This window comes from Poeciliopsis prolifica, unplaced genomic scaffold (genome assembly GCF_027474105.1).
Source record: "Poeciliopsis prolifica strain line A6 unplaced genomic scaffold, Auburn_PproV2 SCAFFOLD022, whole genome shotgun sequence".
In the NCBI taxonomy this organism is placed as follows: Eukaryota; Metazoa; Chordata; class Actinopteri; order Cyprinodontiformes; family Poeciliidae; genus Poeciliopsis; species Poeciliopsis prolifica.
Window position 1 is genome coordinate 5,401,467 of NW_026562397.1, and position 25,707 is coordinate 5,427,173.

Sequence of the window (25,707 nt, forward strand, 5' to 3'; positions counted from 1 at the left end):
CCGGGAGCGTGCTTTCAACTCCACAACAGAGCACTAAAAGGCACTTACCTCATTGCACTTGGGCTTTTCAGCCTCTGACAAGTCAAAATGTTTTGTGAAAAACAGTAAAAAGTCTAAGCAGGCCCTGTGGTTTTGGCAGAGGAAGCCAACAAAAGACGCTCAAAGCAAGGACTGCCTATCGCAGTTGATATTTTTAGTGCTATATTGATGTTGTTTTGGAGTTATAAACATATCAACATAGCATTTTTTTTAATGTGATATATGCTTTGACATGCTTTGACATTTGTTATTCTATGTAAAGCTAATTTATGTGTCACACGATCCTTTTAATTAATGTAAAAATGCACACATATACAAAGAACAAACGTGTAGAGCATTTTAGTGAGCCACATTTAGCCTAAAGGCTAAAGGCTAATTATCATCTCTTCTTCTTGGTAAATTGGCAATAAAATACTTGATAGAATAAAACAAGTAAGCCTGAAAGCTAAAAACACTTGGCCTAACCAAATCAAAAGAATAAGACAAAAATGTGCAAAATTAGGCTTGGAGAATAAATCAGATTATGCCAATCAGATTAAGAATCGCACGGCATTCTGGGGGACGTAGGCAGAGGAAAGGTTTCAGCTGCTCAACCTCTGACAGCCAGCTAAAGCAAGTTGGGTCACATCAACTAAGTCTCTCACTCTTGGTTACCTAACTTGTTGAGTTTCTCGTCTCATCACCCTACTTCATAACTGCTTAAAAATAATATTAAAACAATAACATCACGGAGTGAAGACTGTGGATAAAACAGTTTGGTAGCGTTTTAGATATTTTAAACAAATAACAGAAAAGAATCCATAATTATCAATATTGACTGATATTGCGATACTTTTTATCGCCCAGCTCGATGTAAAATTGAAGATTACACTTTGACGGTGTTCAAAAGCTTTAACAGTATTCATAACTTCAAGCACATATTAAACAAATTCAGCAAACTCTTATAACTGACAATATATCTTTATTTTTTTTTTATTCGTCACTAAAATAACTCGTTGTAACATGTCTTAACAGGACGTCCTCATTTACGTTTTAAATTGATATAGCATCTTGAGTAAAACTTATGACAAAATGAATAAAACATGTTTCCATGTAAAACACCACATTGTTAAAAGTTTGTAAAGAGGAAGAATTTTTTTTGTTCCTTAAATTTTATGACAAAAATCACAATACCATATAAAATACAGTATTTCATATATATATATCTAATAGCATGAACTGACTTGCCTTAAATCCAGCATATTTAGCCACGGTAGCTTTGACTTGAACTGAAATCATACAGCACCCACTGCTTTTAGATAGCATTAAACAAGAAGAGTTTGTGTGAGCGACCCTGAAGAGTTAGAAACCGTGAGGTTATCGTTTGATTTTTGCCCCCCGAAAAGTGCCATTAAGCATTCAACAATGACTCTGAGCAAGCTGTTTCTTACAGAAAAAATAGAAGCTTTATGTCTCCATCTATACCATGTTAAGACAATGTGTTTCATACACAGTTATCCTGGAAAAGTGCTTGTCGAAGTCTGAGCAGACTGTTGGATAGAAAACAAAAAAATATACAGTACATTGGCCACATGTTAGACGTGTGTTACTCCTATACAGTGCCGGCCAAACGCATTGGAACCCCTACTAAAGGTGATTTAAAAGCCTTGAAGTAAAATTCTGTAATCACGCTCAATGTTTTTTAGAGAAATCCATTTGAGTACATTCTTCAAATGCGCTCAGTAGTTTTGAGAATTGATCGTTTTGAAAGTCAGTAGTTTTCACAGGTGCACATTGCTCCTTCCTATTTGTCTTTTGTTTGTCTCAAGGTCAGTTTATTTTTTGACTTTTATTTTGTTCATGTTTTCTTTCATGCTAGCCTAGCTTACTCGTTGGCTAGTACGAAACAAGCTAACATAGCTTGTTTTTTAGGAAACAAGCTATTTTTCGCTTGTTTTATGCTAGGCATGTGATTGGTGAGATATTGTGGAGTAATGTTATGCTTCTGTAATAAAATTTATATTTATTTTCTAGGTTTTTTTCCACATCTTTACTAGGGGTGCCAATATATTTGTCCAAATCTGTAAGTACATTACAGTTTTTAAAAAAAGTTATTTTATACACATTCCTTAAAAATCATGTTATGAAATCGCATGAATTTACCTTGTTATCCCTTGTTATGTAGTTGAAACATATATACTTTTTTTTTTCCAAACATGCTTCTTACATCTATTTCCAAATGTTAAATGTTAAAATAATCAGTTTGTTCCCGATAAACTTTTCTGGAAGCTAATGTAACAAAACGTACCAACAGCACAGTTCTCACCATCAGCCTCGCTTCACACTTCTTTTAGCAGCTCGTAAAGGTTAATAGCAAAAAGTGGTCTGTTGGTCTGGCTGAGGATAAAGTGCAGGTGTCCTTTGGCCCCAACATGGAATCAGATAGGAAAGCAGGGGTTTAAGATCACTCTTAGACCCCGGCTTCTGATCTGAAAGCGGGGTGATAAAAAGCCTCGTGACCCAGGACCTTGGATAGGAGTCTCTGTCCGTGCGGAGACATGCAGCTCTGGCCAGGTAAATATCCAGCTGCTGCTTTGCTGGATCGGGTGGATTTTGACCTTGGCGCGGCGTAATACCCCTCCATGTGGTCGTAGTGTGTGGGCTTGACTTTAGTGCTCTGAGTCCGTCTGCTGAGGTGAGCAGGGAAGGGTTCCAGATGTTCGGGATCCAGGGGAGATTTGGAGTGGTAATGGTAGTAGTGACGATGTTCTCTGGTGCTCTGCGAGCGGACCGGTCTTCTCAGGATGCTGGGTTTTGCAGCGCCCGCCAGCACTGATGGATTCTGTTCAAAGCCTCTCGTTTGGCATCGGTGAGTGTGCTCGATGCTTTTCAGGTTGGGGCAGCCTCGTTCTGGCAACGAAGGGACTTTGCGGAGGAGTGGCTGCCTCGAGTAGCCCTCTTTGATATGAATCCGCCTCATTGGCCCAAATTCTGCGCCAGATCGTTGGCCATAGCCTTGCCTGGACACCTCAGGGTATGCTTGCTGGGACCTTATTCTTGGGGTGGTTGGCGAAGTGGCTATCACCGTTTGGCTGCCCACTCTGTGGGCTGAGAGGAGGTTGGCGTTTCCGGGGTCAGACTTACTCCTTGTGTGCATTATGTCCCTTGGTGAGTCTGGAGTCTCACAGGGAGACACAGAGTGGTGCGTGCTTTTGTGTCTCTCTTGCTGAACTGGTTGATACACAACCCTTTCAAACATCTCTGCATCTCTAGCCTCGTAAACCACAGTGTCTCTGCTTTCTATGTAAAGCTCTCTATTCACAGGAGAGGTGTGGCGTGGAGAGTAGTTGTAGTAATCTGATTGGTCACCTTCCCTACTGGAGTGGACTGTGTAGGTCTGATGACGATGGATGCCACTTTGCCGGCGGGGTTCTATGAAGTAATGAGGTCTTGGATCTCCTGAACTTGAGTCAGAATAGGGGCCATAGTGATGTTCTGGGTGTACGTTCTCAAACTGCGTCCGTACAGACTTCAGGCCGGCCTGGATTCGCTCTTGATATGGCACTTCTGGGCTCAACTTCTGCTCTACATAAAGCATGGAGTCAACGGGCAGGATTTCTGTGTTCGCCAGCTCGTAATGATTGATTTGTGGGGAATGAAAAGAGTGTGCCCGCCGGATGGCTGGGTTTCTCACTGCCCTGTCGTCGGAGCTCTGCCATTGCCCCTGCTGCCTGTGGAAGTCGCCCTGGTAGCGCCTGTACTGAGGTGACAGAGGTTGTCTCAAACCTAGAGAGCTGTAGCGGCTCTCCGATGACTGCCTGTGCAGGCCTTTATGCGCAGAGAGGTGCGGCGGCAGAGCGCCAGGCCGAGGGTAGTGAGGCGTAGGTGTTCGACCTGAATGAATGGGCCGGTGATGGTACTGCTGATGATGATGATGGTGATTACTGAAGACATCCTCAAGCATGCCATGAGGCCTTTCCTCCTCTGGGCTGTAGGGATGGGCCGAAGACGTCTGGAATTGTCGTGGGAAGGCCTCTTCGATAGAGGCAGGCATTGAAGACTCCGCCAGGACGGATCTGAAGTTAAAAGCATCCACAGAGTCCATGTTTGCATACACGGGAGAGGCTGGTGGGCTCCTTGCTGAGCTGACAGGTTGGCAGGGCGTTGAGACTCCAACACTCTGGTAAGTGTGTTGTTCCTGTTTGACCTCCGACTCTCGTTCCTCTCTGTGCTCCCTCCCTTCAGCGCTGCCTTCCTCCAAACTCCCCGACCCGAGCGGGCTGACGTTAGGAGTGAAATTGCACACGCTTTCCTGACTGTCGGCAACCTCCAGCGGCTCTGGGTAGAGGTGTGAAGGCGAGAACTGGCCAAGGTGAGGGCAGCGGTGGGCCTCCGCAGCCACTTGCCACTGGGAACCCGGGCTGACGTGAGGGCCGCGGCACTCCTCAGGATGCACTTTGACGTCGAGAACGGAGGGTCGCTGCAGTCTGCAGTCATGTGCGTGGCTTCTTCTTTGGGACGCGTTGCTGGCCTTCTGGGCAGATTCCGCCAGGGCCAAAGCCAACTTGCGCGCAGCACTCATCGAAGGAGGTTGAGGAGGGAGAACAGAGATTGAACTCATAAGTCTATCTGTTCCTGGGGAGGGATAAGACAAACAACGCTACAGTATGACAGGACAAACAAAGCTATGGTAAGACATGATGGGACAAGACACAAAAGCTTTCATAAGAAACTAGAGTGCATTAAAATTTGCATGCTTAATAACTATACAGATATGGATATAAAAAGGAATAAGGAACATCCCTTGCATATTTACTGAGACCACTAAAAACTTTTCACATTTTGTTCCGTTACAAAAATAAAAACCTTGGTGGGGGTTTTCTGTGATCAACATAAAGTTGAAGGTAAATATATTTTAACATTATTTTACAAGTATGCACTTTTACTGCAATTCCAGCTGCAAGTCTTTGAGGGTGTATTTGGCTGAGGCCAAATGTTGCTAGTGCTTTGTTGAAAAGTAGCTCAAGCAATTTTTAAGTCCAGGCTAAGATACTGTTGAATTTAGGTTTGGATTTTGATTGGGCCATTCTGACACATTAATATTTTTAGATCTAATCTATTCAATTGTAGTTCAGGTCGTACTTTGCTTAAGGTTAATTTCCTGCTGGAAGGGGAACCTTCACAAATCTTTTGCAGCTACATAGAAGCTTTATACTGACTATTTGACAAACGTTTAATGCGCCTGCTGCCTTCAATATTGCTTCTTTGCTTCAGTTAAACTACCCACAATTGCTGCGCTGCATTTTTTTCAAATAAAAATACCATTAAAACATTAAAACATTGTGTTTGTAACAGTACAAAATGTGAAAAAGCTTAGAAGGTATGAATAGATTTGAAAGGCACAGCACAGATTTAGGATAGAAAGAAACAAACCTGGATCAGGGAGGTTCTGGGCGGACTGACTGAGGTCTGTCACACCGGATGCCTGACTTGCCGTGTTGATGGGGCTGCTGTGCTGAAACAACGGCTGTTTCCCGTCTGCTGTCAAAGCCTCGCACTTGTCCACGTTGGGAGAAGTAGAGGGCACGGGAGTCTGAACGTCTGCCAGCATTTTTAACGATTTCTTCCTCACTTTGGGCGAGAGGTGCTTCAAGGCGACTTTTTTCCCACTTTTGCACAGAACCGGGCTGTCGTCCGGTGAGCGCGAGCAGCCGACGTTGTTCTGGGAGAACGCGGGCTCGGATTCGTTGGAGCACGCTGCACTCTTCTTCCACCTGCTGCCGCGATGCATCGCGGGAGTCTGGCTGCACTGGAAAGACATGGGATCGAAGTCTAAGGTTGAGATGCCCGCAGCCGGCGGGGAAAGGTCGAGGTCGTCCTCCGAGTGGTGAGGGGAAACGGCTGCACGGCCTCGGTCGGCGCTGCGTTTACTGTCGTTCAGCTGGTGAGCGTGGCAGTCTTCTTTCTTTCTGGAGTTGTGCAGGTCGTCCCTGCTGACGGAAGAAACCGCTTCGCTGGTCGACCGAGGTCTAAGGGGACGGTAACTCGGAGGTCCTCCTGGGTTGCATTGAAATAAAAAAATATGTATATTTTTTTATTTATCTGTAAATGTAAGCTGCTGAGAGCTCTGCAGAAGAATTTTTTTATTATCTCCTGAAAGATTACCTCCTAAATTTTGCAAAGAAGTAAGAGATTCTTCGCTTTTAGTGGACCGCAGTGTGCCGCTATCTCCTCGTCCTCCTGCAAGCAAAAATTATTCTGGATAAATCACAAGACATCCAAAAAAAAAAAAAAAAAGCAAAAAAACAAGAATTTTGTGGCTCCACAGTAAACTGACCTGGCAGTGCTATGCTCTTTATCTCATTTGGTTCACTGGGGTGTCGCTTTAGTTTACGCTTGGACACAGAGTGGGACTTGCCCAGGTGGAAAAAGGACAGCCAGTTCCCCACAGGAGACTTCTTCGACTTTGCTAGGGGCCGCTTGCCACTGCGACAGAGAACAAATCGCATTTAACACTTGACCCTGAAAGTGTGTTGTGAAGTCTCAAGAATATCAAGGACAAAACGGTCCTGGTTATTGCTTAAGCAACATTTTTATTTTTGTTTAGTTAAGGAAGTTTGTTATTGATAAGCTCAAGTTCCACCAGAGACGTGAATGCAATTAGGAATACCTTGATCAGTCCCTGATTTCATTGGGACATGTCCACTAAGGTGATTTTTCAGCTATTTGATTCATCCTATATGTTAGGAACATATTTATATGACATTTTCATTATTATTTAGTCAAGGAAGTTAAAGAATTTAAGACCTATATCCACAGAAATGTACTAACTTTATCCAACAAAGTGGTGATGAAGGGTGCTGGCTGGCTAGGTTTTTGTAAGCTACCTTAAGGCACATGACATTGACATTGATGTTTAGAACTAGCATTCAAAGAGATTTTTTAAACTCTACCTCTCCATTGGCAGCTCGATGACAGTGTGAAATTTGCCCTGCAGAGCTTCGGGCCCCTCCCCGACCTCGATGTAGTCGCTGTGGGTGAGGCAGGGGGTTGTGGCTGGAGAGCCGAGCTGCGTCTGAGTCCGAGCCTGGGCCTCCTCTAAAGACAGCAGCTTTGTGGACGGGGAGCAAACCATCAGAGACTTTGGTCTTGATAAGGTGTTGTTCCCTAAGATTGATACACACACACATTAGCACAGAAACAAACACATTTTGTTTTCCATTTCTTTATTCTTGAAAAGTCCCTACCAGTGCTTTCTCTTAAAATCGAGTTCAACTTTGTGCTGAAAAGGGACTCCGTGTTGTTGAGGATGAACTCCACCACCACCGACTGGATCCGCACCTCCATGAAAGCCGCTGTGCCACTAAAACAGGCCGACTCAATCTGTCTGGACCTGAAACGGAGCACAGCGCGACCTAGTTCAGCGCTCGGGACCACTGAGATGTGCCCCAGTTCGCTGCGACAGAGCGGCCAAAAAGAAGCGGTGAAATTTCTGACTTTGCCGCGGCCGAGATACAGTCACCTGAGGAGGTTCGGCGCCCAGACGATGGCCAGGTTCTTAGTGTGCATGTTGGTGACAGAACTGAAAGTGGCCAGGTGGGAAAGGTGCCTCATGAGGTACTCCAGCGTCCTGCGAGTGTAAAAAGAGATTGTTCACTATTGCTCTCTGACAAACCTCTGAGGCAACTGTTTGTGGTCAAGTAACACAGAAGTGGACTCCATGTAGAGGTCTGGGGATCTCTGATTGTAGTCAGTTGAACTGGATCTTATTTACACTCACCAGCTGTTTTGGTAGATAGATATCCTAGAACACTTGACATAAGACAAAACTAACTTACAAATAACTTTTCAGCAAGAAACAGAAGCTTGTTCAAAGCCAGTAATTCCTTAGTATTTCTTAGTATTAAAAACACAAGTAAAGCAAAGTGCCTTCAACCAGAATCAGAATCTAATAAAAAAAAATGATACATTCCATTTTCTGACAGCAGGGTGCAGCAGTGAGCTGTAAATCTGACCTGTAATGAGGAGGCGGCAGCTGCTGGATGACATTGTGGATTTTCACCAGCCTCTCCTCATCTGTGGCTGCAGACACAGCTTCCTGTGACGAAACGGAGGACAAAGCACAGAGTCCAACAACTGAAGCCGACGAGTTAATCTGACTTTCGGCTTCGAACCGGTTCATGGAAAAGCTCGTCACAATGCGATGACCTTATTTTAAAGCAGTGCTTGAAAATGAGATGTCTCTTTCATTCAGTTAATCGAGGAGCAACTAGAAAGACGTTGCCTGCACATCGACTGAGCCGAAGCTAAATCGCCTCCCATGAAATCTTTGAGAACTGCACTCACTGAGAACCGGTCGTAGAGCTGGTACGTGAGCAGCGGGTTGGGCAGCTCTCTGAAGTAAAGCTTGCACAGGGAGCCCACAGAGTGGATGTCTTGTCTGAAAAGCTCTCGGCTCAGGTCTGGGATCTGCTCAGAGTCAAACTCGTGCCTAGAGACGGAACAGAAACACAAAATTATGCAAGGTTTGTACCCATTTGGACATAAAATGTTGAATTAAATTTTTCCCTTTCTTTTGGAGGAAAGTTGGATATTAAAAGTATTAGTTTGACTTTTTTAAAAAAGTGTTTAGGTCTTATTATGTTGTAATCAGTCTTTTCCAGTTTGTCAATCACAGTCAACTCTCTCCACAATAACAAAAAAATGAGTAATTCCTTCTTCTGTATCTCAATAATAATACAAAAACAGAAGTCACTGTATTTAAGAGATCAAACTATTTCTTCTGGTGTCATGAATATTCAATATTTTATCTTGCTATATTTATTTCTTAAATAATGTTGAACAGATTATTCACACCTTAAAAGCATTAAATGGAAAACAATTCAACTTCAATTTTTATTCCCTCAAAAATATTTTCCTTTCTTACAGGAACAGATTTTAAGGCTGAACACTTGTTTTTCCATCATTCTTACAGGAGCTTTTAAATAATTATAAATTACTATCCCCGCTAGTGCAAAGTCCTTTTGCCCTGAGATGTTTCTAGATACAAACGAAAAAGAAGAGATGATCAAAGCTATCATCAAGAGTCAAGAATGATTTACAAAGCCACAGAAAAGCTTTTACTTTTAATTTTATCTTTATGTTTTATTACATTTACAAAATGATTTTTTTAATCTTTGCTCAAACATGTTCTTATCGCATCTAAGCACATATTGCTACTGTCACGAGTTTATTGTCCTGGATTTCTTCTGCAGCATTTCATATACATTTGCTTTTGTGCGGCAAAAAACAATCTGAAACTGACGTTAACTGAACGATTTCTTACAAAATCAGTAAATACAAAAACGATAAATCAGTAAAATCACTTAAGAAATAGGCCTGCCACGGTGACAGATATTGCTGAGCGATTAATTGTCTCAAAAATTATTGCAATAAACGATAATATTGTTTCAAGACCTTTTTACACTGATTTAATGGAAATGACATAATACATGCGATTTCCTGCCAAAGATAGACATACTTTATTTTCAAAAGAACACTGGAACTGATAAACTAAACAAAACATCCAAAAACAAAAATAAGAGTCTTTGTTAAAGTGACCTAAATAGGTTATAATGATTTTCATTCTGTCAGGACTGACACGAGCCACATGCATGACAGGTAGATTGTAGTAAAAAATTGATTAATGCCTGGTTTTAAAATGAGTAAACTGGACTTATTATTTTGTGTCCATTGTTGGACCCCAACGGTTCGATCAAACCGTTATACCTAGGATTTCTATTGGCTAATGTGTCTCTCAGGTTTAGAAAATGGGCCGACAGCTCTACGATTGTGCAGCGCGCGCTGGGCTTTACACTAATGAAAACGAGGAAGGGAGGGTCAGTGGAAAGTACCGGAGTTGAGCCTTTTTTCATTCAGTGTCATCAGCAGAAAGAGAAAAAGGCCAGAAGAAACGACAAAGCCGATAATTAAATTGAGGTCAATAGTTTTAATTTATTGTGCGATTAATTGATTTATCGCGACAGGCCTATTAACAAAAAAAAGACTAATAGATCTTCAATGTGTCAACACCTTAATTCCTGAGCTGCGAGAAGGAGACGTCAAGAGCTGAGCTTTTCTTATTAAGCCTTTTGATTGGCTGCCCAACCCCATCAGCTCATGTGCCTCTCACTTTATCCACTGATGGGAGTTTGTTTTATGGAACCAGCAAAAAATACGGCAACGCTCTCAGAAGCTACACAGCGTTAATCAGATTTCCATTGATAGATTGGAGAAAAAAATCTCCTTAAAAGCACTAAAAGTTAAAGACTTGGACAGCAGGCTCTTCAGTTGCTGCTAATTGGCTGCACACTTATTTATTTAACGAATCAATATATATGCAATTACAAATGAATAAACCTGAAAATAAATGCAGTTAAGAAGTAAAAAAAAAAAATTATAATAATTACATTTTGAGAATAATGACTGCATTCTTCAACTAACTGTGAAATTCAATCAAATAAAATAAAAAGTGTGAAATACTCTGATGTTTCCAGTCGTAATATATTCATATCGTGTGTAATTATTCCAGTGGTTTCATAAATATTTAATGTTTCCTTTACTGCAGTGCACCAGGAGCAAAATCGGCTCAACAAATGAATCCTGGCGCCTGTTGGCTTCAGACCAACCGGTGGAGCCTCGTAAGCCCCGCCCCCCGACACCGACAGGGAAGGACTGCTGCTAAGGATTTTCTGTGGTGAAGTAAAGGGGAAGCACAAACCTCAGTTTCTGGATGTTGGAGGAAATCCCTGAGAGTCTGTAGATCCCATCCACGACGCCGATCTTCTCGATGAACTCTGCACAACTTTTAACGACCTGTGGGACTGCAGGACATAAAGACGATACACCACGTTCAGCCATTTTGGATGTGTCTTATAAAAACATCTTTTTGGGTACGAAAGGAAGACATTTTTTGCATTCTACATTCTCTACACTAATTATTTAAAGTGTTTTCGGAAACACTTTACTTGAAGGGGTGTGCGTAAGACGGATGAAGGAGTCTTTGTGAATGTTTATGGCTGTCATGAAGTGTCTTTTGGTGAATAATGGCACTTTTAATGCAGAGTTGCCTTAAAAGTCAATTAAAAGACTCAACTTTGCCTTAAAAGTGTCATTATTTGCAGACTTTTTTATTAAATGAAAACCAACGTGCTGAACAATAGCAGGCTGCAGATTTGCTAAAAACCACAAAGAGGTTTGTTTCTAGAGAATCCTACAATAAACATACCTGAGGCTGTAGATACCAGACCTCCCAAATGTTTTTGCATTATTCATCCCATTTCTTCAAACATGCAGGTAATTCTAATTCAATTAAAACAAAATAAGGACATGCAATTTTAAACGCTGCAAAAACTACAAAATCTCACCAGGTATTTTTACCTACTTTCAATTTATAAGTCAATCAAGTAACTTTTCAGCAAGACACAGGAGCTTAAGGTCAATCAGTTCCACTGGTTCATTATTTCACTCTTAACAAGACATTTTTCCCCATGTTATAAGTGAAATAATCTGTAAATTTTCCATCAGTATTAAGGAATTATTTACTCAAAACAAACTCCTGTATCCTGTTAAAAATGTACTTGTTGGTGATTTTAGTCGTATTTCAATTGTACTAAGATTTGCACAAGAACAATGGTTGATATGAACATTATGGAGCTGATTAAATCTGGAGATTGATGATGTCAATGTGAAACAAAATGATTTTAATTCAGTAGCCGAGAATTTACTCATCTGCTTCAGTTTTGTTTCAGTATAGATTATTTTGCTTATGCTGAAACAACAAAGTATCTATTTCAAAAACAGGTTCTAAACTAGATTAACCTTGTATTATGTCTCGGATGTTTTTATTAACTTAAAGCATTTAGGATATTCTACCATCGTGTCCTGAGTTGTGGAGATGCTCCCCCAGGTCGCAGCCAAACACTCGCTCCCTGAGGATCCCGCGCTGACGCAGCTTCTGTGGCGGCGGCCGAGACTTCATGAACGACCTCAGGAAGGTCACCAGCTTCCCGTGCTTCTTGCACACTGGATGAGCACAAAAACACACACTTCAAAAAGGACTCTGACTCAGATCTTGGTCAGCAAGTCTTTAAAAACTCGCCATGTGCCAACGAGCACCGACCAGTACCTGGCTTTGGCACTGAGTTTTGAACGCTGGGTGGGATCTTCTCGTTTATCAGCTCCACACAGTCGCAGGGGAAGAACCCGACCTGCAGGAGGAAAGGTGGAAAAGAGAGCGAGGAGGTAAAAACAACGTGAGTAACGAGTGGGGAGAGGCGATGTTGCACAGGCGGAAAAATTGGTTAAGAAAAACCTCAGACTAAAAATTGATAGTATTCATGGCTGAATCGAACTTTTGACGTCTAAACAAACTTTCCCAACTAAACTAAACCTTTTTATGTTGATCTGTCAAAGCCTCATCACTGGTTTACTACCATCTCTGAAGATGATCTATGGACTTTCTTTTAAAAGTAGCATGATCAATTTTCACTTTTCTTTTAGATTTAGAGAAGCTGAAATACTAACAGTTTGGATTCAGTTTTTCGTGTCTTCATTTAAGCTTTATTTTGAAAAGCCAATATAAGCCCTTTAATATTTTTCAGTTTATTTCCATTGGTAATATGATAAGAAATATTGAGGCTTTTATTTTAGAAAGCATCTTTAAAGCTGCACTGTGTAACCTTTACAAAATTATCAAAATAAATAAAAAAGTTGTTATTGGTTGTGTGTTTCTGCAAATGGCCGGGAGAAGATAAAGGAAATAATTTTTTTCCCACATTATGTGTCCCATATTGTACTATGACGACAGTTTCAACCAATATAAAATGAAACATTTTTTTAAAACATGAGTTACATTTCATTTAGGAATGCCAATAAAATACATTTTTCATGACAAGTCGAATCTTCCTTTTTAATAATCTATAAAAACTTGAGGATATTATTTTGGAAAATAGGCTCTGTCCAGTTTATTATTAGATCAAATGGAAAAAGACATTTTATCTAACAGTATGTGAAAAATGTCTTGCTCCACTGGCAAACAATTTCACTTATAACTAATGATTTTTAAAATCAAAATTAAGGAATTATTGATTTAAAAGAAGCTGCTAAATCATGAAGAAAACTTACTCATACTTTTTTTTTGTCTTAATTCAAGTGTACTAAGATTTTTCCACCAGAATGAAGACCAAAAATGCTCTTGGATTTTGTGTGTTTGCAGTGTAAAAGTTTACCTGAAAGCCATGCTTCCCTCTCCACCAGCCGGTGTCTTCTTTAGGCGGCATGTCGATGACAGACACAATATCCCCGACCTAGATCAGAAAGAGCTCTCTCTGTGACGCTCATCTAAACTAAATGTAAAAATATGCAGACAAAAAGACACCTGACAGACTGATCCATGCCTGAGCATGTTCCTATCGCCTTACCTCGAAGGTTAACTCGTCCGTGGCCTGAGCCGTGTACCGTTTGGTGACGTGGGCGGCAGCGATGGCGGGGACGTTGATCGAAGCTTCTTCAGAAACCAGCAGATGGTTGCCCTTGTTGTCGATCTAAAAATAAAGACAGCAGAGACGCGTTTTCACATCTCACGCCCAAAAAGCCACAGCAGAGAGTGGGAGCTGGTCACGATTTATCATGAGACGACGGATAAAAGAGAAGCGGAGAACAATGGAAAGTTAAAAATGCCCCGTTTGTTTTTGTCTCCACTTGAGCTTCCACCATTTTTAATGTCAGTGGAAAGTAGAGCCTGTGAATTGGCCCCAATGTTCTGTTTGAGAGGATGTACTTTCTTTTACTTATGATTTTAGAAATCAGATGTCTGCTTTGCTGCCAGTGGCGCTACCGGACTCTGACCTGAACCTTCAGAGACGTATAAAGACAGTTACAAAGTCGGCCTTCTGTCACCTGAAGAAGATTTCCAGGATTAAAGGACAAATGTTGCAACAAAAAGAAACTCATGCATCCATTTATAAAAATCTAACTGATTACTACAACAGTGTCCTCACATTCTGCCTAAAAAAAATCAATAAGAAAACTGCATCTGATCCAGAACGCTGCTGCTCACATCCTCACTAAAAACAGGAAGTTAGAGCACATCACCTCAGATCTACAGTCCCTCCACAGGCTCCCTGTAGCTCAAAGAGCAGACTTTAAAATACCGTTGTTAGTTCAAAAATTATTGAACGGTTTAGCACCACAAGACATTAAAGTCCTGCTGTTGTTGTATCAACCTTCCAGAACCTCTCCAGTCTTCTGGTTCTGCTCTGCATCCTGAGGACCAGAACCAAACATGGACAAGCAGCAGTCAGCTTCTATTTGCCATAAATCTGGAACAAACTTCCAAAAAACAGCGAAACTGGAGAAACACTGAATACCTTCAAAGCCAGACTAAAACCCCACATGCGTAGCGTGTCTGTGGATATATAATAACTAGAACATAAATTAATTCAATTCAAGTGGCAACTTTTTACCACTTCTCTTTATGTTATGGACTTTATATGTTATGTTTTTATCATGTAAAGCACTATAAACTGCCTTGTTGCTGAAATCTCCCATAAAAATAAATTTGACTTAATATAAAATCTTGTTTAGGAATGGATGGAGCAGGCTAAGATATAAGAAATAATCTGCAATATCATTTTTTTTTATCTTATAGAAGTCATCTGTTGTACAAAAAGCCCATGGCAAAAGAAAGAATAATAATGATAATAATAAAAAAACAAATCAATCAAATCCCCAAAATACTACAGCAGTCAGACTATTACTGAAAAATTAAAACATCTCATCACAACTTTACCATTGTGGCTGTGATTGTTAAGACAAATACAGGAAAATGTCATTCAGCTAAAGGACTGAACGGCCTTCAGAGTATGAAAAACATACAACTCCAAAAATAACTTCCGATGAAAATCAAACATGTAAATACAAAACCATCCTTACCGGTGAGAACACGTTTGCGAAGGCTTCAAATTCGCTACAGAAGCTTCACTTTCTGTCACCGATCAGTCGCTAGAAAAAGCTGCACAACTCTTTTTTTTTTCTTGACACCAGTGCTGTCTGTCTGCTTCTCATGCTAAGACAAACACCAGTGCAGTAACTAAGTCTTTAACTCAATATTTAGAAAAGAGAAGCTACACTGCAAAATGTAGAAGGATGTACAGCAAGGACTAAAAAAACCTTAGTCTCATCTGCGATATTGAGTCTAATTTTATAACGGTTCCTTGGAAAAACATCAGTTGCTTCGGCGTTTCAGATCATCACAAAGAAAGAGCAAAATAAAAAATAACTACTACCTCCATCCACGTTAACACAGGACCACAGTTGATTTTGTTGTCCGCGATGGCAGAGAAGCGTGACAGGTAGTTAGTCAGCATTGCGGTGACTGACTGAAAGGAGACAAAAAAATAAAAGATAGACCTCAATAAAGCTCCAAAAATAAACGTGACGTCACATAAGCCAGCAGAGGTACAAGGATTTCTGCAAACATGTTCATGCTCTTGAATTTTGATTTTCTTTTTAACATGTTTCGTCACAATTTTATGAGACACAACACAAAGTGCTGTTTTATTGTGAAGTGGAAGGAAATTATACACTGTCTTTAAGTTTTCGTTCTTTTTCTTTTCCCAAATAAGTCAGCAGTGAATTTCTGCAACTCTTTCAAAGTAACTACATAAAAAATGGAGGTTATGTTCTAAACGGAGGAAAGTTTCAAAGGGGCATGAATACTTTGGCAAGAACGTGGAGACGATACCTCAACGGTGTCCTTTAAGGTATCGCAGCGTGGCAGTTCGGTGAGTTGGGAGTAACGGCGGTCGTAGATACACAGGTGCAAATGTTTGTCCAGCACTCGGAAATCCTCGTAGGATCTTTTCACCAGCCAGTTTCGAGCCTGATGGGGACGACGCAAAGTACATCAGGACCAAACCGAACGACAGCGCCTGCTACTTTTGGGAGAAGCAAGAACACCACTCGGATATTCAAGTAATGTTACCTGGCAAGTGATCTGGATGAGAAAGACGAGTTCTTTGGAGTCCAGACCAGGCTTCGGTCCTTCGCTTTGCCCCTCTGCCAAGGCCAACTGCACAGGGAGACAAACAGGAGGAAGGAGACACAGAGGAGCTTGGATTGAGGATGGAGTATAAATAATAGATGAGTATGATACAAAAACCCTCTCTGTTTTTTGGACTGGGGTACAAAAAGTGCATCGTGTCCCATATCAATGCTACATTTACCCCTTACATCGGATGCCTGGCTTTTCATCCTGCAGTTTTAAATGCTTAATAGATCTTTTTTTTTCTACAAAATCATACATAATAGGCAGTCAGTCCTTAAAGAGACCAAAGACGGTAATGGAGAATTGACTTCATAGGCCTCCGTGCTGAGGAAGTTTTGGTTATTTATAACTGTTAGCAACCCGTCCAGATACACTGTTACACAACATGCAGTGACCTAGTTACGGCAAACCAAACTGATGAAGAGAAATTTGTTATTGAGTGAGTCATTACGGAGGAACCGTGGTTTTTTTCCTAGTCCAAACTACAAAGCTAATTAGGCTGCGGAGAGGCTGAAAAGGTCAGTGGTCCAGTGATTGGAGAGAGGAGGACAGGTTTAGAGAAATACAGAGAAATTATGAAAACATTTGGCAACAATGCAACGTTTTTTTCACCCCACACACTCTCACTACGTAAAAAGCATCGCTACCATTTTTCTCAGAAATATGCCCACGTCAAACAACTAACCCACCGACACGGGCCTTGTTCAGGTTACCTCCCGCTAGAGCATCTCAGATATCCGTCGGTGGATGACGGAAGTGCTTCCTCTTTGTGTGCGGGATCACAGCGAGCTCCTCCAAACAAACAATAAAGAAGAAAAAGAAAAGACAAAGCCAAATCTTGGCTGAGAGCAGAAGGGTTTAAAGGTTCTCCTGACTTGCCCGTTCCTCGTCCCACCGCCGCCACCAACAACGTTGCACGCGAGAAGCTTATGTGCAGAGCAACCCGCACCGGTGAGCTACAGAAAGCAGAGAAAACAAGACGCTGATGCTTTCTCTGTGCTCCCTGCCTCCTTCTCCCCCCCTCTTCCTCCTCCTCCTCATCCTCCTGCCTCTCCTGTACTCACTCACCCTCCCCCCCTTCCTCTCTCTCAACCGTTTTTCTCTCTCTCATGACAAAAGGAGGTTTGCCTGTAAACAGGTTCATCTGGGACACACGGACACAGATGCTCATCCGTCACACAGCAACATGAGACGGGCAGATGAGACTCCCATCATTTATAAACTCCTGTCCTCGCGTGGAGGGAAGTGGAGCTAATCTGCAGACGGATCTGTCGGGATGCAGATGAAAGGCGTCTGCTGCTCTGCAGGCATCACACCCGAGACCCGACCTCTGCTTTCCGTCTTTGTCATTAAGACTCTGCAGCTTACGCGTGATCGGAGAGCACAGAACAGAAACTCGTCTCCCAAACCGAATTAAACGCACCCCACGTTGGGAAAAGTGTCTGAATCTGCATGTACGCAGCTCTGCCTTCAGCCTCAGTGTGACCCCAAAAAAGGACATTTCTGCTTCTGCTCACACTGTTTTTCTGCACATTTCCCGACGAAGATGCAAAACGTCCAGCCAAACAGAGCGAAAGCGAATGAAGATTAACACTCAGCCAGCCACAGCGTTGCTCGCTAATGCGGCGTGCGGGGGATCGGCTCCGCCATGTGCATCACATGCACCGCTCAGGATGCTTTGTGCTTAAGCTAAAGCAGCGGCTCCCAGCTGTGCAGAGACGTCTGACGCACTCTGCTGGCGACCAAGCGGAACTGCGACGAGAGTTAACGGGGATAGCTAATGCCTATGCACATCACTAAGCCTGATGCAATAAATCAATTAATCACATGATGAATTGAAAGAAGCTCAGTAATTTCCATTTGCATTATTGATCGTTTTTCTTGCATCTCTCTCTCTAATCTCTACCAAACACTGGATGACGAAAGTCTTCAGTCTGGTGTGTTGGTCTGGGATAGCTCCACATTTTTGAAGGACAGTTTTCATTTTATTTGTTGTTTCAGGTGTTTTGTTTGGGTATTTGAGATGTCTTCCAGTTCCACTGTAAAATTTTCAATAGAAAACAAACTTTTTGAGAAGGTGTTCATGTATTATTATGCCATTATCATTACATTACTTCAAAATTATCTCAAAACAAAAACTGAAGAAGTACGAGAAAGAGAAAGAGAGAAAGGTACGTTTAGGAACGCTGAGCTAGGGTCAGAATATCTAGAACAACATCCACAAAAGACAAGACTAGTCGAAATAAGTCTTCAGCTTGATTTAAGCTCATGCAGTTCAGTCCAAAATATCAAGTTAAAAAGAGGAAACTTCATGTTTCAACTCATCAATATTAAGAAAAACTGCTTATTTGTAAAAAGTCAAGAAGCAGGTAAAGCATAAAATAATGTGACCTATGTTGCCTATGTGGAAAACATAACTCCTTAAGAATCCACTTGCTGTCTGCATCCTGCACAGTGAAAAACAATTTCCTGCCGTTCTCCAAAAACTGTTCTCTTGTGCTATTTGAGAATAAATTTTCATTTTCTGGCCCATCATTAAGCTCCTGCTGGCAGCTAATATCTGAGGGTGGCAGCACTAATCAAATCCAAGTTTAGGCAGCCTGCTTGAAGAAGGCGAACAAAAGTAAGTGCAGAATATCGTCTGCGAACAAATGCAAACATCTCACGTCAAGAATACGTGAGATGTCCAGAAAACACTAAAAAGGTTATTGATTACGCCAAAGTGCAGCAGGGCAGCCTGAGACAGCAGCAAATATAGCAGCTGAGTGCCGGCCAAGTGCAGAGTTATGAAAGCTAATAACTCTCCGCAAAAGTATTTTTAGAGCTCACCTGAATGTTGCCAAAATCGACAGTCTCATAGTGGAAATGGGCACACTCTGCCAATCTGGGGAAGTGACCTCTGGGGAACGTTAGCCTAGAACACACAGAAGAGCGGCAACTCATCAACATTCAACACACACCGATGCTGCGATGAAGAGCGGAGCCGAGCGAAACAAAGGGAAAGAGGAAGGGAGAGGTCAGGCTTGTGTGGCGAGAGACAGAGCGGCGTTTAAGATTCAGGCTGGCTGGTCGGTGTGAGAGGCACCCATCGTTGGAACACAGGCTCCCCTTCGCTTCGCTGGCCTGAATAAGGAGCCCTATATTCAGGCCAGCGAAGCGGCCCCCAAAAGCAGCGGCAGCGTCACTGAGAGCACCTACTTTTTCATGTTCTTGACCTTCATACTCGCCGTGCTGACGCAGGAGCGCAGGAGGGGCTCGACTTGGTGTTCTGTGATGTCATCGCTCTTCACCTGCCAAGAGCAGAAAGCATTAACAGGGTCAGCGATGGAGAAACCGATAGTTTATGACGTTGCCGTTAGAACATGTAATGAAAACACATTCCTGCCTCTGACGGCTTTTAAAATAGGGGTTGTACAATTTTTCCACAGCAGATTGCACACTATGAAGACACAAAGTCTTAACACGTATTTTTGTCTACTTTGTAGTGACTCTCTTAGAGAAACTACAAAACTACAATATAAGCAAATTATCAGCAAAATATAGGAGCTTAGGTTAATAATTCGAAAAAGTAAATAATTTCTTGGTATGAGTGAAATAATCAGTCATTGAAATTAAGGCCCTGTATATTGCAGAAAAGTTACTTATCTGTTTTGTCTTATTTCAAGAGTACTAAGATATTTGTGGTAAAGAACCACTGAGAGAAACAACATGTCAGAAGAAGACATGAGCGTAACTTCCTTCTTTGTGAAATGTAAACAAAAATGGAGTGGAGTCAGATTTTGGCAGTTGTTGGTTTTGTCTTTGGCAAAAGACGAAGAACCGCAAGCGTTAGATTCTTGCATTTATCTTGGTTCCATTTACCCAGAATGCCCTACACCATAGTCCGGTTCCTGCTTTTGGAGCGGCCTCTGGTCTGCTTGCCTCCACATTTGCATTGCGCGCCAGAGTTGACTTTAATCAAACCCAGAGCGAGGTTTTTAGGCAGACCACAGTTTGCTTTTTCTTTTTTTGGTTTGATTGTAAATTCGCACCTCCTCAAACAAATTGGATTTTCAAAACACATGGATTGACGTTTGACGAAACACGGCTGGTGTGAATGCACCGTAAGCCTTTCAAACCTAAGAACACAGTGCCTGGTGACGACAGCATCATTTTAACGCATCCCTTTAAATTCTCCAACTTCACCTCAAATTAACAGCTGAAACACTATTGAAACTTGGACAATAACCTGAAACACACATCAGAACCAGTCTAGGAATAGATAAAGCAGGCCGACATGAAGATTGTAGAGTGACATTACAGTCTGTGGTTGAATGCCAGGAACTCAGCCAAATAAAAAGACCTCTAAAAGCTAAAAGCCTGTTGATGGTCACTCAATTAGTAAGAGGCTCTTAGTCAAATTTTTGCAAATATCAGTTGTATGTGTAGTTTTGACCTTTATTTTCTAATTTGTAGAAGCCCAGGATGAATTTAAAGTCGTCAACTGAGACCTTGTGATCTGTTGAAGCGACATTAAATGTGAATCAACTAAAGAAGCAGAGCAGCCTCATGGAGGAAGGACAACATGTCTGATGGGTTTTGTGAGTTCTCTTGCATCAGCTATGAGTCAGTGCCTTGTGTGTGCTTATTTATAAATATATATGTGTGTGTGGGGGGGGCATGTACCGCGGCAGTGGATGTTTCCTGTGGCTGCTTCTCCTCTGAAGGATTGATGTTGGTAGCTTGAGGTAAGGCATCGTTTTTGTGGAGGTCAGTAGGTGGGGTCGGGTCGCTGCACAAGAGGTACAAAAAGAAAATGGTTGAAAACAGAACAGAACCTGAACTATTGTTATGAAAATGAGGCCTCTCAATATATATAGTTTGTTTAATTTTCATCCACCAGAGGGAGCAAGTGAGGGTGAATTATTGGAGTGGCTTGAGCTGGAATCATGACATTGCACCAGCATGCCTCCAAAAAAAAAAAAAGAAAACATGTTGTACTGAAGCTGTCACCAAGAAAATACAGCTAACATTTATTTCTATTAGCTGCAACTATGAGCAATTACTGAGCAGTTTCTGCTGATATTTTCTCCAAAGAGAAAAAAAAAAAACCAAACCCAGATCCAGTGGTTGCTTTATTTGCACTCCAAAGCTCACGTATTCAGTGAGGCATAAAGACAATCCACCCACAGGGAGAACTTCACAAAACCTTCACTTGAAATGTGATTCAATGTACTGAGGAGTGGAGGGTGAGGCCCATTCAGGCAAACTTTGATAAGTAACAAAGGCCACAGGGAGTTTGGGTGCCTTACAGAGATTCAGCCTGATCAAATCTGGAAATGTGGCAAACAAGCATCAACATTTATGGCTTCAAAAGGACACAATAAATTACATAAGCTAGCACAACAAAATAGTGGAGTCTGAAGCTGATGGAGTTTGAAAAAGAGATAGTGTGTCTCTCTGCTTTACTCTGATAACTGGGTCATTTTTTGAAAGCCTCACTTCTGGTTTTATTCATCTCAAATTAAAAATTCCCACGCTCCTATAAAGCAGCGTGTTAGCTGGGTTTTTCATCATCGTCATCATCTTCCAGGTGAGCAGAGACACGAAGCCAGGGAAACGCCAAAAAAAATAATTAAATAAAAAGAGTAACTCACCCCTCAAGGACGTCACTACTTCCTGGTTCTCCCCGGAGTCCTGAGGCAGCATTCTCAATCACCGCGGCAACCACACATCCAGCCTCCATGATGCCGCCCTGCTGCAACAGCCCGCTGTAGAGAAGCGTGAGTGGGAGGAGAGAGAAGGAGAGACAGTCACGGCGGCCGGGTAGGAGGATCCGGAGCTGCGGAGCTAGCAGACATTAACCCACTCGAGGCCACCATCCACCCCGGCTGTAATCTGGGATGACATCATGGCAGAGTGTCGCGGGCTGCCACGGCGACCAAAACGTGTTAGGCTGAGAGTTCGCAGGATGGATATCAGCTTCTGTTTCCTTCTGGAACTGACAGATTTCGGTCGAAAAGCGACTCCCGCGCCGGTTTGTCCCGGCAGCCAGAGACCCATGTTTACAGATTCCCCCTTTACTTTTTAAATTCCACTGCTGTGAAATATGTTTCCCACATAAGGGATTCCTTCTGTTTCTGCTGCTTGGTCACGACAAAGATAACTTGGGTGAATACAAACATCGGTTTTCAGATGGTGATTTCATTTGCAAACAGAGATAAGGAATCCCAATAAGATATTTGCCTCCTTGTTTAATCATAAATTAATGGTGATTTACATTTTTGGGGTTTAACTTCATTCTCCACGCCCCGGCTGATTACTGCATCGCCTGGAGAATCAAAAAAATCACTCAAGTAGAAACTGTCTGACAACACAAAGTAGGCTAAAACAATCTTAAAAAGCGACTTGTCGTGCTCCAATGATCAGAAAGTCAGCAATGTAAAAAACAGAAACCGTCATCCAAATATGTTTTAACCGTCCATCTTCATTAAAAGTGCCTCATGATGATATAAGATGATAGAATATTAGAATGTCTTGACAATTTGTCAAAGACAGATTGTGAGATGGTGTATAAGGCTTATTCTATGCATTGCTGTTCTATATTTGTGCAGCACAAAAGTGTACAAAAATTTCCAAGAGAATTCCTAGAAAATTTTTGAGATTAATCTCAACATTTCTGAGTTCCTTTGAGGAAATTTACAGGGGTTTTTTTCTATCTACAATAGCCCTAATTCACCCTAATAGTATTGAGTTGCCTGTGTTGGTATTATCGTGGACTGTGATACAGAGGAAGACGAATAAAGTCGCGGTTAAGCTAAAACGCAACACTGGCTCATCTCATCGGTCTGAATGCAAATTATATGTATACATAGCAGCCTTTTTCCTTCAGTTTCATAAATAAAAAGTTTTTCAGAGATCAAACAATTACTGGTTTTTATCCACTGCCACGGAATCAGTTAAATATCAGTATTTAGTTGGGATTACACCTTAAACCTTTTAATTTATGTCAGTTTTGTTCTCTAGTCCTAGTAAAAATGTCTTGTTTTTCATTCATATGCCAACTACTATTGCTTACCCTCAGTTCAGTAATCAAAACACTAGCAATGTCCCGATGAAGCAAACTTGGCTCTCCCACAATTTTCTCATAACGTGCTTCTGGAATTATGAGGGTGTTTATCAGTAAACAATGTCTCTCAGACAAAAACAAAGCTCCCACCACTACAGCTCAGGTAGCAGAGAGACTGGTCACCATCATGTGTAAAGAGTTCTGCTGATCAACCACAACACGTCTGGTCTCCACTGAGCGCTGCCGCCGTAGTAGCGGTTTCCCAGCAGCCCCTCTGGTTCGGTTTTCCACTCAGCTGCTGGTTCTGGATTTTCCATAAAGCTTCTTGAGTCAGCAGGATGCTAACAGGCCGACGGGAATACTGAGCAGGTCCGACTCGGCATCCGTCTCGTACTGTGTCTCAACTCAACCTTGCCGAAGGACAAAAAGTGCATTACACAAAGAGCAGCGATCCAGAGACCACATTACATAAAGTTACGTTATGCAACGGTCACTTGGATGCAACATCTATAGTCTTCTTATGTCTTGGAACAGTGTTTTGTCACGTTGAAGCCACAAAGTTTTGTGTATTTTGATGGGATTGATGTGACAGCCCAACACAAAGAGGATATCTACAGTAGATTTCAAATTGTGTCATAAATAGAAACATGAAAAGTAACATTGCCCAAACTTAAATACAGGGGCATTTGTTTTGACCCAGTCAAGTTTCCATTTGATTCTCATTTCCGCCACTGGCCCCACTAACATGTCCCCAACATGGCCGAAGAAAAGCACAAGTAGGTCATCTTAAGGCTTTCTTTAAACAACAGTTTAATTGTTGCCACTGTTCTACAGTGACCAGATCTGTCAAGTGCACAACTAATCGTAGCCCCACCTGGAGCTTTGGATCTTTTCTGCTTCACCGTGGATCTGGTCACATGACTTTTACTTCACAAAGTACCTTCAGATGGTATGTGTTGTGAACTGGGGCTATTAAAATAAATTGAATTACGCCCAATTGAATTATTTGGCTCCCCTTGCTCACTTGAGGATTAGGTTTGTTGTGCCATACTATTTTCGTTTTTATATGAGGAGATTTAAACCGCACTCTGAGAGACATTCAAACCTTGAGATATTGTTTTGAATCTCGCCCAAATTTCTCCTTGATCTGTGTTTTGTGTTCCTTGGTCAACATAATGCTGTTTGTCCCCTACTTCACATTTTTATTTGCGCAAGACTGTGAACAGTGCGCATTGTTACCTTCTGCATTATTAGAGCCACACATGTATCCCAAAAGCAATGTTACGGTTGTGGGTTGCTAATGAGGTAAAGACATTTCTATCAGCTAAATTTTTTCCATGTAGAAAAAAGATTTAAAAAAAAGGTTTCACGGTGCATCCGACGGTACCTGACCTTGCTGATTATAGCTCATCAGGCAGAGAGTCTTTTTGAGTGGAGGAACATGTTGTCCTGCACACAGCAGAGGGGAAGAGCTTGCATAAAGCACCTGCATGATAAAATACTTGCAGACTTTTGGGGGCGTGGGGGGGTTTCATCAGGAAAATTTAGAAAATCTGACAACAGCAAACGACACAAATGATCACCGAAGCAATCACAGTGGACCAATTTAGAAATGCTCCAAATAGCATACACTACAAACTCACACGGCTGTGAAGAGACATAATTATGAGTGATCTTCATCAGCATATACCACCTCCTGCTGTACTATATGTGAGAAAATGAATACACAAATATGTCTCAAACTGTCAAAGCAACATATTTTTATTTTCCTCTGGATTTTCTCTTAGAAACCTTGAAGTCACAACGAATCAAGCAGCAGCGCTGCTTCCACAGCTTCTCCGTCGTCATTCATCTCCAATGTATCAACCGTACTATTCTGGATGCATGAATAAAGAGGCCCCTTTACCTGTCACAGTTAATGGGGAGGTGCAGCTCTGATCTCAGGAGACCGGAGCGGCGAACACAAAGGATGTCGCCTGGTATCTGATGGCCTACATGGCGTTCCTGCGAGGGAAAATGGGGCGGCGAGCACAATCCTGCACGCTGTCTGTGGGACCAGCATCAGCAGATATGTTGACAAGAACATGACTGGGTGATTTTTTTTTTTTTTTTCCCCCCCGAGGTAAAATTTAGTCACAAATCTGTCAGTCACAAGTCCTTCATTAAGAAAATGAAATGAGGGGGCGGTCGTAGCCAGAGGGAAAGCTATGCTACACATTATCTCACCATTTATTAAATATGTATTTCATTTCTCTTTGGGATCAATGAAGTGTTTTTTGAATTTGAATTCTTGTAAATGTATGCGGTACTTATGGAGTTTGGACCTTGAAAAATGATCCAAAACTTTGAAACCTAATGAAAAAAGTCCGGATGTAAGTGTACGTTTTAGGTAAAACAGTCAAACTGAATCCGGCAACCTGCAATTGAAAATGGAGGACAACACCAACATCCAGGCTTCTGTTTCACGAGGAAAATGCAAAGCTACTCTTGCAAAGTCTAAATTTGCAGTTTTATGATTCTTATTTCAATATTATCACATTCTGCCTTTATGTAA

At 41.8% G+C, this 25,707-nt stretch overlaps 1 protein-coding gene across 1 annotated transcript; it reads right to left on the minus strand.

The window, feature by feature from the left end:
• Window positions 1-980: 980 nt before the first annotated feature.
• Window positions 981-25,238, minus strand: arhgap32a (Rho GTPase activating protein 32a). Its single transcript, XM_055045428.1, has 22 exons — window positions 21,954-25,238; window positions 21,742-21,855; window positions 20,771-20,876; window positions 19,304-19,395; window positions 18,935-19,019; window positions 16,043-16,129; window positions 15,803-15,940; window positions 15,345-15,437; window positions 13,479-13,601; window positions 13,287-13,364; window positions 12,185-12,266; window positions 11,932-12,081; window positions 10,778-10,880; window positions 8,365-8,509; window positions 8,034-8,116; window positions 7,541-7,648; window positions 7,266-7,411; window positions 6,972-7,185; window positions 6,356-6,504; window positions 6,184-6,258; window positions 5,452-6,075; window positions 981-4,653 (listed from the first exon to the last, which is right to left on the minus strand). The coding sequence occupies exons 1-22, from the start codon at window positions 22,145-22,147 to the stop codon at window positions 2,489-2,491; spliced, it is 5,154 nt and encodes a 1,717-aa protein (XP_054901403.1). The 5' UTR covers window positions 22,148-25,238; the 3' UTR covers window positions 981-2,488.
• Window positions 25,239-25,707: the final 469 nt, after the last annotated feature.